Source organism: Vanessa atalanta, chromosome 27 (genome assembly GCF_905147765.1).
Source record: "Vanessa atalanta chromosome 27, ilVanAtal1.2, whole genome shotgun sequence".
Classification (NCBI taxonomy): domain Eukaryota; kingdom Metazoa; phylum Arthropoda; class Insecta; order Lepidoptera; family Nymphalidae; genus Vanessa; species Vanessa atalanta.
In genome coordinates this window covers 6,243,557-6,258,504 of record NC_061897.1, presented here as the reverse complement: position 1 = coordinate 6,258,504, position 14,948 = coordinate 6,243,557, and the positions used below count along the sequence as shown (strand labels likewise).

Here is a 14,948-nt window from a genome sequence, read left to right as displayed (position 1 = left end):
TTGCCAGTGCGTCCAGGGCCGGACCGTAAGCTTAGGAGGCCCTGGGCTAATACTACTTAGGGGCCTAAGACATATCTGTACGTAGACTTGAATTAATTTATTTGAATGGGTTTTAATTTAAAAAAATATGGATCCTTTCGCATTACCGTCTATTTTTTACTTTGACTTGACTTAACTGGGGCCCCCTTGAACCCACGGGGCCCTGGACTAGATCCGGCACTGAGTGCGTCACCAACATTGGAACTTAAGATGTTAAGTCTCTCGCGCCTGTAGTAACACTGGTTATAGATTAATGAATCGCCTTTTTGCAAGAATAAATTAAATGTCTAGCACCACGGACTCAACAATATTCAACTGAAAAGAAGATGCTACACCATCAAGCTGAATGTAATTCTTAGAATCATACTCTCACCAGAAAGAGACAATTTTAGAAAAAGAGACAGTCTCCTGTAGGTGTGTGAATTCAATGACTCGGAGAACTGACCACAGGATTTTTGTCGTTTTTAATGACTAGTTTGTTCAGCTGTTGAACATGGATTCAAAACCTTAATCGACGAACAGGGCACCAGTTTTACTAACAAATTGTCACGTTAACGCAATCAAATCGAAACATTATCGTTGCTGTTCAGCCGTTTCCTATTCTTCTAACAGTTCGGTCGAAGTTGGGTCGGAATAGAATCAAGAACATAGCATAACCATTGTATATTTGTAGAAATAGCCCCCAGAAGTTGAACCTGTGCTTCTTTACTTCCCGGAAGTGAGGAATCAGAGAGTGCATCTTGGCGTGTACACTAGGGTACTTTTATATACCAGCATCTTGCTAATCTCCATTGAGAATAACCGCCATGGACAAAATTAGTCAGAACTTCTATCAATTTCTCCAAAAACATTACAATTTTAAACTAATAAATCACTTTAAGCCAAATTAATTCAACCAAGTCCGCCATTAGAGTGAGCCGTTAACTTAAACCCGCGGCTTTTAAATAAAAACAATAAAACCCTAAGCCGTATTATAAAAACCCGTCTTGATTTACACCGAGTGCCCTAATATCACCCAAATCATTGGATTAAGCTACCGCAGTAGTGTGACCACATGTTTGATTATAGTTGAGACATTATAAAATGGTACATTATTTTTGTATTCCGGATTGAAAGGTAAGCCCGTTATTTAATTTTTTTGAGTTTCTTTCGCCGGTTCTTCGCAGGTCCGAGGTGCTAAATTTCGAACCGGTGGTAGATTTTTGACAATCAATAAGCAAGTGTAAAAACTTCTATATTGTATAAAGATTTTTGACTTTGACTTTAATAATGACTTATACCTAGTTCTTAAAGCCAATATTTATGAGCAGGGTAGACCACAGATGGTCCAGTTCATCTGCATTCCTAATTCCTGTTAAGGCTGTACCTATTTTGTGTTTGAAATAAAAATAGCCGGTACATGCAGTACCAAAGAAACTTTGATTTGATGGTCACCCTACACATCACCCCCATACTCAGGGTGCTATTGACGTTGAATTACCATAGTTTGATAGATCATCCCCCTTCAACGAAAGCCCGGATTGATTTTATGGACTCCGCCATTGTGTGAGACTCCTATTATTATGAGAGATACGAACATTTTTAGTGTTTATATAAAGCCGATGTAGACTGCCGCCTTGAACTAGTGGTCGACTTAGAAGAAGGTAGATTCTTTGGTCCAGGGTTCAAAGCCATAGAATGCACGTGAAACCATTGATCCTACGCTGAAACTAAGAAGCTGAAGATATGCCGTCCCATCGGATTATGAGACGGACGGAATAGAGTGTGCACTTGTGTGCGCACACACACTTGTGTACTTTGTCCTGATAATCGTCTTTGATAATGGCTATCATAACCGTAATTGAAAAGACGGCATTATCATCTTTAGCACCAGATTCGAGAAGGTGATTTCTCTGTTACTTGGAAAAAATTCAAGGTATTTTTTTTATCACAGCGAGAACTCTTTCGTCGTGTCTTATTGGCAATTTATGGGAGTACGAGAATAGTAAAATATAAAGAATAGTAGATTTAGAAAAAATACTAACAAATATACATCAAATAACGTAATTGTATAGGTATATTTACAGACGACACAGCGCTTGAGAAGGTTTTAGTACGTTATGTATAAATATAAAAGCTAAACACCACTGATTAATCACGAAACCTCAGAAACTACAACACTTACAAACTTGAAATGAAAGGTGTAGACATACGCTGAGAACGGATTTTAATTTTGATTCAAACCCAACCCCTAAGGGGGAAAACGGGGCAGGTTAGGCTAGTGCTGTTACATAATTAGCGCGTTAATGCGTATCAGTTTCATCCGCTTTAAATTAAGACTAACAACGTGACAAGGATTTGATATTCTTGTAATAAATTATTTAATAAATATTCAAGCAATCAAAGTAACCGATTGCGTCCTAACTTATGCTGCAACTTGAATACATCATTACTGTAACTTGGGGAAGACAAACTTCATTAAACTACGACCACGAGTGTACTACGTGCTTGGGTTTTCTGTGGGATTATCACTGTTAGGAATATTTTTAATTTTTTTTTGTGATATGGATAGGTAGACAATAATAGGCCTTATATACCATATGCTCCTTAAGTGGCGAGAAGGTTTTTACCCGGTTGTGGTACATTAATATGCTTTTACTTATTTATTTTTTTTGTATTATAATAATGACGTCTTGACCAATTACAGTCACGTGTGCTAGTCTCAAATGAGATTAGGCTCCGGCTTGCTTCTGAAAAACCCAATAAGTTTTTAACGGCCCGACCCAGGTCGAACCATGATCGGGTTGAGCCAGCACCTCAGGATCTGCGGCCTTATACTCACTAGAGAAACGGTGCAGTCGGTTTTATATAATAATAATAAATAATAAATATTGGACAACATCACATTCATTACTCTGATCCCAATGTAAGTAGCAAAAGCACATGAGTTATGGAAAATCAGAAGTAACGACGGTACCACGAACACGAAACCAAGACAACATAAAAAACCAATTAACTTTTTCTACATCGACTCTGCCGGGAATCGAACCCGGTCCCTCGGAGTGGCGTACCCATGAAAATCGGTGTAGACACTACTCGACCACGGAGGTCGTCAGCGTATTATGCATGGCGATAAAATGTTTCTACATTACGTAATCAAATTTGAGCAATTTCATCTTGCGTAATTTTTATTTGGCTCCCCAATTTATATATAATAGCAAGTCTATTCGTAAACCTAATTGTAATTTCAGTAACAATCATTCTGATATCTAAACAATAGCTTATAACACTATTGTTAGTTAAACAAATCCAGTTTCTCGACGCGACCACAATGGCCGCTGATTGCTGTCACTTTGACAGCGGCGCGTGGCGGGAAAATTATAACCTTAAAATACAATCATTATAGGGCGAGTTAATTGCGTGTTTGTTACACATCGGTAAAACTTTAATTTTGCCATATAGAAACTCTTTCATTCTATAAATATAATGTTTATTTTTCATTGTTATATTTACATTTTTGTAAATATATACATTTTCCTTATTTTGACGACGAATTTAAAGTAAAAAGGACTCATATATTCTTAATAAAAAAGTTTTTTTTTTTTTTTAATATAGACTCATGGCCTCAGCCGATCAGAAACTTTTTTTTATCAAATACAATATGTATAATAATGCAAAGGATTTGTTTTATAAGTACGTCAGTATCAACACAATCATACCACAGCACAATTTTAAAAATTGATAGCACAAAACTGAACTTTATTTCGAACTGTATAAAGAACAATATTTATTTAAACGTATTTTTATATACATGTTTGTTTTTGACAGCAATACTTAAGAGATGTCCTCTGGGATTTTTGCGGCGAAAGATAAGAGTTCCGAGGGGCGTCTTTTTCTGTTAATGTCAGATATATCAAATGTGTTAGATCGTTTATGTTATCGGATCGAGGGCGTGTTCTTTTTATACTATTTTTTATCTATAACCAAAATTATTATAGGGGTTTTTTTTGTTATCTGTGGTACTAAATTTATGGTTGACAGATGCCTACTCTTATTTTTATATAAGTTAATGCACTGACTGCCTGTCGAACAGAATTAATTATAGTCAATTCTTGGCTTAAGCTGTCTTTATATATAATACAAGAGTATGCCACTTAACAACTTAAATCACCTTTAATTTAACTTCGAGAGTTCCGATGCATTATCGCATAGTATGGTCAACGTTCCAATCGCCATTTTCGAAATTGATTTTCGATAATAAATATCATGCTTTCAACCAATGATGTTGCGTCAATATCAAATTGATTGTCAAATGTTAATTTAATTTTAAAGTAAATTTTTAGTTAAAGATAAGATTCACAATCACTTTTGCATTTAAAATACTAATTAAGATAAAGATGTTGGTGCGTCCTTTAAATATTTCTTACAGTATATAATCAAATACATTATTATTCCAAATGGAAATATATATTTTTATAATTACATAATACGTATCACATTAAAAATGTCTTATATGTTTAAAGTTATACATATAACATTACATATATTCAAATTTTAATTTGATGTCATACCCGTCATACGTAATAAACTTTAAAAAATACTGTAATATTCGTTTTTTTTTTTATTTGATGAATTTAAAAAAACTAAAGTATTACAGGTAACAGATCCGTGCGTGAAATAAAATTATTACCAGATTACTACAAGTATTTAAAACGGGATATTTACCATGTTTTTATTTACCACGTGACACGTGAACAAGACATTCGTAGATAATGTCGAAATATCGAGCTCCACCAAATAAAAATAAAAAAAATAGTAAATATCCCATTTTAAATACTTGTATTAATGAAAATAACCATGTGAATTTAAAATATTATCAGATTATTATTTAAATATAATTTACAAAAAAACAAAAAAAAAAAAAAACAAATATGTTACGAACAAGGGACCACCAAAAGTAAATTCCACCAAACCCCATTCAAGTCAGTCATACCAAATAAACAATCATTCAAACCATTTCAACCCTCCTCTAGTGTTGCCCTCTAAAATGTAGATTAATTCAGAATTACTCCACCTGACTTGCCAGCCCAAATTAATAGCGACCCCATCTGGTTCATACCGAGGGGATTATATTAAATTCCTCCAAATTTATATATATTTTATTATGGCAACCCCATGGTATTGAATCAACATTATTGTTGAGATTGATATGAGCTCATTTTTTTATTATTATATTACATTCATTTTTTTTTTAATAACTGCCGGCATTTATCTGCGCAAGCAAAGCCTCGTTTCCTCTTAAGAGAAATTTATACCACCATGCTGGTATACTTGTTGGTAAAGTTGAATAAGCCCGTTTCACCACCCACTAATCAGATATTCTAACGCCAGACAGCAATACGTAGAACTGTTGTGGTCCGGCTTGAAAGGTGAGTGAGCAAGTGTAATTATAAACACAAGGATATTAACATTTAGCTCCAAGATTGGTGGCGCATTGGTGATGTAAGGAACGCTTAATATTTCTGACTGAGTTGGTGGTGGTGACCACTTAACATCAAGTGGCTCATTAGCCCGTCCACTTAACTATACTATAAAAAAACTGTTTGACCTAAAAAGACTTACATATATTTAACATAAAACGAGATTCAAAAACCAGCCTGAACTATCTGTACTACAATTATTTATGGTACAAAACCCAAATACGAAAATCCCAGCTTCTCATTGTTATCCTATTTTGAGATCAGTCAACATAGTATCTTCATACTATGTATTGTATATGTAATGAGATTCTCATAACATACAGTGAAGCTACTGTTCCTTTCCAGTTTTGTTATTCCCAAAATGTCGAGTCATGGAGTTTTATGATTCAAAAGTACTTGCTAGAGCAACCTGGTTAGATTTAGCAAATTTGTAATTTGATATATGTTCATATTTATGTTCGTCCCAAAGATCTGACTTCGTCCATATCGTCCATAAATTTTCATATTTTGAACATTTTTTCTTTACTCTTAGACCCTTTTTTGTCGACATTAAACACTCGTCAAAATATATCAATTAAAAAACAAAGGAAATCTGAGAAAACAGAGAAAAAATACTGGACTAAATGTATATCGTAAACATTGATATGTCAGTCAGTCAATCTGCCTGATTTTTTTTCTATAAACAGATAAAAGATAAAACTATCAATAAATCGTTTCAAAACGGAAATTAAGAATGTAACCGCGGCACACGACGAGACTTGGACTATTTCCTTTGGTAAAAAATATCAAAAATAAGGGTCACCATACGTATTGAAATGTTACGGGACACGCGTCATAATCCATGTTATAGAATTTTCAATGTTCGTTTACTAACCCCGATAAATATTTATTTCTTATTCCTTGCTAGTCTAGTGGCTATATAATATCTTACATAGGACCATCTTCTTGTCTCCCTTGCTAGTCTGCCATCCAATAATTACTTACTTGTACCCCGTGCAAGTCCATCTGGGGAGGTACCACTCACTCATCAGATGATCTACTGCCAAATAGCAGTACTCGGTATTGTTGTATTCCGATTTGACATATTATCTTAGTTCCCAAAGTTGACGCATTGGCGATGTAAGGAATGGTTAATATTTCTTACAGCGCCATTATCTACATGCGGTGGTGACCACTTACCATCAGGTGGCTAGATCCGCACCTATATAATAAAATACGATTTTTGTAAAATCTAATAAAAAATCATACTTTATTTGTTAAAGATGTCATGCCTTTAAGTACATTACACATTTATTCACATATATTTATGCACATACAACCAAGATTAGTCTATGGTATTTAAAGACTTACATAATAAAACAGAACACTATTAATCGGGACGTGTGGTAACCCTAAGCGTCAAGCCCCATCTCCCGCGGGACGATTTATCACAGCTGGGGTGAGAGTAAACAATATCAAAACCGAAGTGGGAATTTAAATTAGTTATATCGTTGTCAAGAAGTGTCTGCAATACGCTTAATGTGACCATACGTTTAGTTTTTAATAGGACAGAATAGAACTGTCCTTAAAAATTTCCGAAATTTACAGTCATCACAAAACAGACACAGAGGAATTCAAAGACTAAAACTTATACTTTGATGGTAAATTGCAATTCCGAGAAGTTTGGAAAGTCTTAAAAAAATGTCCAAATAATTTTCTCTACTTTTTAAGCTATCGCTTTTGAGAACTAGGGAATTAATTCTACCAATTTATTTCGAGGACGATTTTATTTCGATCAAACTTTGCTTGAACTGCTACTGAATCGTTATATAGAGTAGTAAAACTGCAACGATAATTTCCTTTCGTTTACAAGTGTGAGCCGAGATGGCCCAGTGGTTAGAACGCGTGCATCTTAACCGATGATTTCGGGTTCAAACCCAGGCAGGCACCACTGAATTTTCATGTGCTTAATTTGTGTTTATAATTCATCTCGTGCTCGGCGGTGAAGGAAAACATCGTGAGGAAACCTGCATGTGTCTAATTTCAACGAAATTCTGCCACATGTGTATTCCGCCAACCCGTGGTGGAATATGCTCCAAACCTTCTCCTCAAAGGGAGAGGAGGCCTTTAGCCCAGCAGTGGGAAAATTTACAAACTGCTAATGCTAATGCTATAAGTGTATTATTATAAATTATATAAAACAAACTTTATAATTGCAACATTTAAAGGACACAAGATTCAAAATTACATATCACCGTAAATCTATTTACAACATTTCACGAGTTATAAACGAAGTGAGTTTTTATGGCTTTTATTTGTGTCAAGAAGGCACCGATTATTTCGCCAATGTCACGTGCGATGGAGAAGCCACGATGGAGATTGAACGGAACGAGATTCTATTTAATTTCGAAGGCATAATAGTTGTAGACTCTTTGTAAATCCATAACCTAAAACAACACAATAACAAAATAAGTCAAAACACATAAGAACAATCACAAAACTATTTACAGCATAATCTTATGAAATTAAATATATTCACATAAAAAAATACAAATTTTATATCGTAAAGGTGATGATAGTTTTTCTCTTTCTATCACAACTGATTTGACATTCAAAAGAAGGAGACAAAATTATTACGTTCATCACAGTCTAAAACTAATGTTTTGTTCACTATTATCTCGCCTCTCAGGCCTCCTCTGTAAAGTAACCCCTAAATCTCCTACTACTGAAGGTTTTAAGCAGAAGGTTTGGAGATTATTCCTCCATTATTAGACCAGCTAATGCAGGTTTTCATCATGATTCAATGGCGATTTTAGGTTTGAACTCGGAAAAATCGGTTGAAATACAAATGTTTCGTCTCTATATCGTTCTGATGGCATTTGACACATGCCGAAAATTGGATTAGAGATTATTAAGGGTACAAGCGGAACTTGGATCACATTTCAATTGTGCGGATAAGTCGACCGTGCTATTGCATCCGGACGAGAACCGACCGGTGATATTGTTTGTCCCGGATATGCGGAGAAAATTATATTCGAAGGAATAATATTTGTTCTTTGAAAGAATTATATGGATACTCATTTAACATACTTTTAAATCAATGTTACAGGCCCTCAACTGCAAATTCAATTATAATTCTTTGACCAGTAGAGGTTCTGTACGAAGTTCTTAAACTCGAAACTCACACACGAACGTGACATGTCATTGGATACATTGATTATGACAATTATAAAATTTACACAATATACTTATCAAAATGGCGTATCAACATTTCACGAGTGGAATACGAAGGTCATCGACTTGTGCTTAAATGGTAAAAATAAAATGTACAACAAATTCTGCCATTTTCCAAGACATTTAAAACATACCTAATTTATATATCTGTTTATAAATCGAAGCTTAACATTACTAATATTAAGCTAAAAGGCATATTCTATAATACATATAATTGACTACCAACAGTAATAGTAAGGTATTGACAAAGATACTGGTTCATCACCAGGCCTGAGAATTAAATTTGAATAACGCTGTCTAACTTCTCGAAGGCTAGCATTATTTTAACAAACATTGCCTATTACTTAAAAGATTTCCATGCAAATATTAATAAGAAACGCGTTCATTTACTTTATTTTAGTGAAACCGAGAAAGTACTTTAATACATTTTTTTCTTTCCCAGGCCACCCCCACTTCTTCAACCAACTGTCTTGTGGTCTAGACATCATCTCCCTGGCCGGTGAATGGCTGACGGCTGCTGCGAACACCAACATGTTTACATATGAGATAGCTCCTGTCTTCATCTTGATGGAGAACGTTGTTCTAGAGAAGATGAGGAACATGATTGGCTGGAAGAATGGTGACTCGATTTTGGCTCCAGGTAAGAATGAGATGCAAAATATAAGTAGATCTTTTGTCTTATAGTCCAGAGATGGCTCAGTGATTAGAATACCTGAATTGTCACCGAAGATTTCGGGTTTATTAAGAGGTCTATTGGTAAATTGGTCACCTGAATGTAAGTGGTCGATTTTAATGAATGTCAGTATTGTTGTATTCCGGCTTAAAGTGTCAGCGAACCAGAGTGACAAGAGCCGCAACATAGGACATATTATTTCCCAAGGTTAATATTTCTTACAAGGACAATGTCTATGCACGATTACGACTTCTTTCCATCAAGTGGCCGATGTGAAATTAAAAAAAAGCGACCAACTGCGAGTCGGACTCGCCCATGAAGGGTTTTGTAGCAGCAAGTAATAAGGTCTATGTTTATAACATTTTATTTTTATATTTGAGTCGATTGAATGAGGGTAAATTGCGGTTTACGATTTATGGCGTATTAATAAAACTTACTAGATTTCGTTCAAACCAATTTTCGGTGGAAGTTTGTATTATAATGTACATCATATATTTTTTTTAGTTTTATCATTCTCTTATTTTACAAGTTACAGGGGGGGGGGGGCACATATTTTACCACTTTGGAAGTGTCTCTTGCGCAAACAATTCAGTTTAAAAAAAATGATATTAAAAACTTCAATATCATTTTAGAAGAACCACCAAAATTTTGGCTACGGAACCCTAAAAACAAATTTTAGAGGTCATTGAAGATTGCTGTTCTTATATTATTTATAATTATAAAAAGTATTCACCTCTTTTGTCATCTTCATCAGGTGGTTCTGTTTCGAACCTATACGCCTTCCTGGCAGCTCGGCACCACAAGTTCCCGCAGTACAAGGAGAAGGGTCTCTCCAGCATTCCTGGGCATCTGGTTATGTTTACTTCTGATCAGGTAATATTTATTCCCATAATCAGCAAAGTCTAGAAACGTCTTCTAAGTATTTCAATCATTATTTTTCAAAAATACTAAATTTTCCAAAAGATTATTATATTTTCGGAAAAAATCGACATAAATTTGTTCCAAAATATTTAATAACGCAGTAAATGTATATAAATACGAAGGATTCTCTTCTGTGCAGTGTCATTACTCGGTGAAGTCCTGCGCGTCTGTCTGCGGTCTTGGCACGGACTACTGTGTGTGCGTGCCCTCTGATGAGAATGGGCGCATGATTTCCAGCGAGCTGGAGCGGCTTGTGAAATACCATCGTGACAGAGGAAATGTTTGTATCTTTAATTGACCATATTTTACATATACCTTGGTTTATTCAGGTCCTATATATATTTAAAAAACGTTTCGTTTCGTATTTAACGTTTATATATTTTTATAACCCTAGTATCTATCTGTCCGCTTCGTACATGTATACTACAATCCGTTATTCGTAGCCCTTTGATCCGTAAGTAACAAGCCAATGATTTTCTGAATATAAAATCTTAGCCATAATATCGTAGACAATTAAAACCATTTTATTTTTTATTATTTTTGATATATATTCTTTAATTTACAAAACTAATTAAATTATAATAATAAAGTATACTATTCAAATAATAATAAAAAGCCGATAGAGCGGGCGTAACATCATAGCGAAGCAATAAAAGCGAATACAACATTAAAAGAGAATACAAACTGATGTTAGTGCGAAACGACTTTTTGTTAAAAAATTGTGCCAAAACTGCTGTCACTTTAATTATTGCATTTGATATAATCTTATATACTTAATTCAGGTACCGTTCTTTGTGAACGCGACGTCCGGTACAACGGTACTTGGAGCTTTCGACCCTCTGATGGAAATCGCTGACATCTGTCAGAAATATGATCTCTGGATGCACGTTGATGTACGTATACCTAATTAGACGATTTTCAATTTCCATAACACTGAATACTAATTATAAAAATATGTTTTTTGTTATAGGCGGCCTGGGGAGGTGGTCTCTTGTTTTCCAAGAAGTACCGCCACCCTCGTCTCACTGGCATCGAACGGTAAGTGGTAGTTAGTTTTGTATATGTAAATGTAAAGACCTGATTGACTGTGCCATAATACTTGAAGAAACACAACAGTTGTCAGACACAGACGAAAGACTAAGATTTTATCATCTGAACTTAACCCGGGCTGCAAAACTTAGCACCTTTATCAAATGTCAGATATTGAAATTAAAAAAAAAACATCCTACCGTAATTGAGCTTTACTTAATCATTGTGGATATTATTGTTATAAAAAACAACCGATGGTCTAGTGGATAGAAGTTAGAACTCGTAAATCTTAACCGAAAATCGAGAATTCCAACTCATGGTAACTTTACGAAACGTAGTGAGGAACATTGAGGATTTAAACAACAAAAATGTTATACAACAACTAGCTGTAAAAAAAAAAAGTAGCCCAAGTTACTCCTTATTACATCAGCTATCTACCAGTGAAAGTCCCGTCAAAATCGGTCCAGCCGTTCCAGAGATTAGCCGGAACAAACAAACAGACAGACAGACAAAAATTGTAAAAAATGTTACTCAGGTATATGTACCGTGTATACATACATACATATGCATTTAGTAAAACGCGGTTATTTTAATATTACAAACAGACACTCCAATTTTATTATATGCATAGATAATGCTGTTTGCATAATCACTTAAAACTACTGATCGTTAGTACTAAACAAGTACAGTAAGATTAATAATACGATCTTGTAAAAAACTTCAAATTAAACAAGGAAGTGTAGTTTTTTTTCTGTAATTTCTCACACATAAGCCTCTTAGTTTTCCTTGAATTCAGCTATTTAATCCCATCTTCCCACCATTAGCCGCCATCAATCATGGCTGTTAAATACTGCACTGGGGATAAGGGAGGCAAATGCGAGAGGCGTGCGTAGTGGAGCGAGTGACAATGATATAGGGTTCACAACTTCTCTGAAAATATTTATTTTTTTTATTATTTACATACATTACATTACATTAGCAGCCTGTAAATTTCCCACTGCTGGGCTAAGGCCTCCTCTCCCTTTGAGGAGAAGGTTGGTTTATTCCACCACGTTGCTCCATTGCGGGTTTGTGGAATACACATGTGGCAACATTTCGTTGAAATTAGGCACGTGCAGGTTTCCTCACGATGATTTCCTTCACCGCCGAGCACGAGATGAATTATAAACACAACTTAAGCACGTGAAAATTCAGTGGTGCCTGCCTGGGTTTGAACCCGAAATCATCAGTTAAGATGCAGGCGTTCTAACCACTGGGTCATCTCGGCTCCTTTATTATTTATTACATATGTGTTTTTTTTATGAATCGATAAGAAACTAACTAAATCACTATTTATTTACTAATAAATACGTACATTAATGTCATTTATAAATAAATCACATAAAAATGCGTGTATTAGGATATTTACATTATATATTTTCATACTGAATATATAAATTTAATTTTATTTTATTGACATAGGTTGTGACTTTTTGGTATAGAATCGGTAGCTTTAAGCTTAATAGTCAATGAAACGATAAGATTATATTAAAATTTTATTTTAATAATGGATATTTTAACGCTTACCTAACTACATTGACATCACTTGACATCACTTTAAAACATCATACATTATACGATAACATTAAATTCCTATTTGTCACGTTAATTGTCTAAATTTTACTCTTAAAACTGCAAAGCGCTTTTATTCTTATTATAACTGTTCCGCAACGCGCTGCATCTTATAGTAAAAGTTTTATGAATATTGGTTTAATAAGGTTTTTTAGTTAGACATTACAACAACGTCACCGTATTTACGATAATAGTTGTGACAACCCTAACAACGGATTAATTCGCACCGAATGAGTGTTCGCACATCACATCTGTACTCCGAACTCTGACATTTTAAGACAGACATTTTATTTAAAGATTTTCGATATATAATCTTAATTGCGACACTGGAAATATGTTCATGAGGTTGGTTATTGTCATGGGTTCGATGAAAAATCTCTCTATAATAAATTTACACGCTAAGTATTAACTTGGCCTATTAAAAAAAACCTTCTCATCAAAGGGAGAGGAGGCCTTTAGCCCAGCAGTGGGAAAATTTACAGGCGGCTAATGCTAAAAAAAAAATTAAGCTCATGTCAAAAAAACATTGATAAATAAAACATATTACTGAATACCAGTTTATATTAAAGATAAAAAAGCGTGGTAGTATTTGTTGATATCTAGGCAGGATATATAAAAAACTTTACTTACTATGTATTTAAAACGGTGGAAAAGAGTAATTATTGAGTTTCTGGACGGTGCAAGCAATGACACCCCGTTTATAAATTTGTTTAAAATTAGGATACACGTACCAAAGTTGCGCATCGCTGTAAGTCGGTCGTCAAAATTTCACAATTGAATCCCACTTAAGCGCATAAGCAGTGTAAGATGTAGGTCATACTTGTGTTAAGTAGTCAACCATGAAAAGAAAAATCAAGTAACTTGAATTATTCACACGAAATATACAATAGTACAATATTGTGTACCATACGGGCCACCTGATGGTAAGTGGTCACCACCGCCTATGGACAATGGTACTGAAAGAAATATTAACCATTCCTTACACCGCCAATGCGCCACCAACCTTGTGAACTAATAAGTCATGTCCCTGGTGCCTGTAGTTACACTGGCTCACTCACCCTTCTAACCGGAACACAACAATACTGAGTACTGCTGTTTGGCGGTAGAATAACTGATGAGTGGGTGGTACCTGCCCAGACGACTTGCACAAAGCCCTACCACCAAGTATCTGATACGAGTATTCCTAAATTTTATAATTATTATTATCAATATGGCGGATCACTCTGACATTACACAATAATCCATCAATGAGTTTCGACTTTGTCCTTCATAACCCTCTCATTGAAATGAGCTACTAAACATACTGAAAAGCTTGCAAAGTTTCGTTTTTTCGTGAAAAAAAGCACTTTTTTATCCACCCTTAGTAAGGGCTGAAATCAATTAAAGTTCCCTGAGGGTGGAAACAAAGCACATAGCTCCACTTGCGCATTTAACGCGTGGAAGGAAATGGCTGAATTTACACGATAACGAACTTGTATTGATAAATATTTATTTTAAAGTATTATATTTATTTAAAAAATTTGAAGGGCTTCGTGCAAGGCAGTCTAAGTAAGTATCACAAACTTCATATTCTACTGCCAAACAGCAATACTTAGCATTTTTGTGGTTCAGTTTGTAGAGTGAGCCAGTGTACAGGCCCAAAAAACATTATATCTGACTTCCCAAAGGCGATGGCGATATAAGAAATGGTTAATATTTCTTACAAAGCTTATGTATATGAACGGTGGTGATCACTTACCATCAGGTCGCCCATTTGCCTTCCACCAACGATTCCATATATAAATATTCCATATATAAAAGTCATCTCCCATACAACTGCTAGCTTTATATATCAATAAAATATCGTATCGACATTTCATATATCCTATTCCGCGGTAAGTTTCCAGTTTCTTATAGAATACCTCTACAGTAATGAATAAATATTCAATTTGATTCTGTAAAGTTCAATTAAGTATTCCTTGTAACCTACTTGACATATGTTCGTATTTGACCGTTTAAATGCA

General features: G+C 34.8%; 1 protein-coding gene across 3 annotated transcripts in view; it reads left to right on the top strand.

Moving 5' to 3' along the window:
- The window catches only part of LOC125074188 (glutamate decarboxylase), a 43,367-nt gene that overhangs the window by 19,850 nt on the left and 8,569 nt on the right, over positions 1–14,948 (top strand). For all 3 annotated transcript variants that reach the window (XM_047685434.1, XM_047685436.1, XM_047685435.1), the window contains 5 exons: positions 9,154–9,351; positions 10,139–10,257; positions 10,445–10,585; positions 11,088–11,198; positions 11,276–11,343. In XM_047685434.1, the coding sequence (XP_047541390.1) occupies positions 9,154–9,351; positions 10,139–10,257; positions 10,445–10,585; positions 11,088–11,198; positions 11,276–11,343 (637 nt within the window). The remainder of the gene's footprint in view (positions 1–9,153; positions 9,352–10,138; positions 10,258–10,444; positions 10,586–11,087; positions 11,199–11,275; positions 11,344–14,948) is intronic.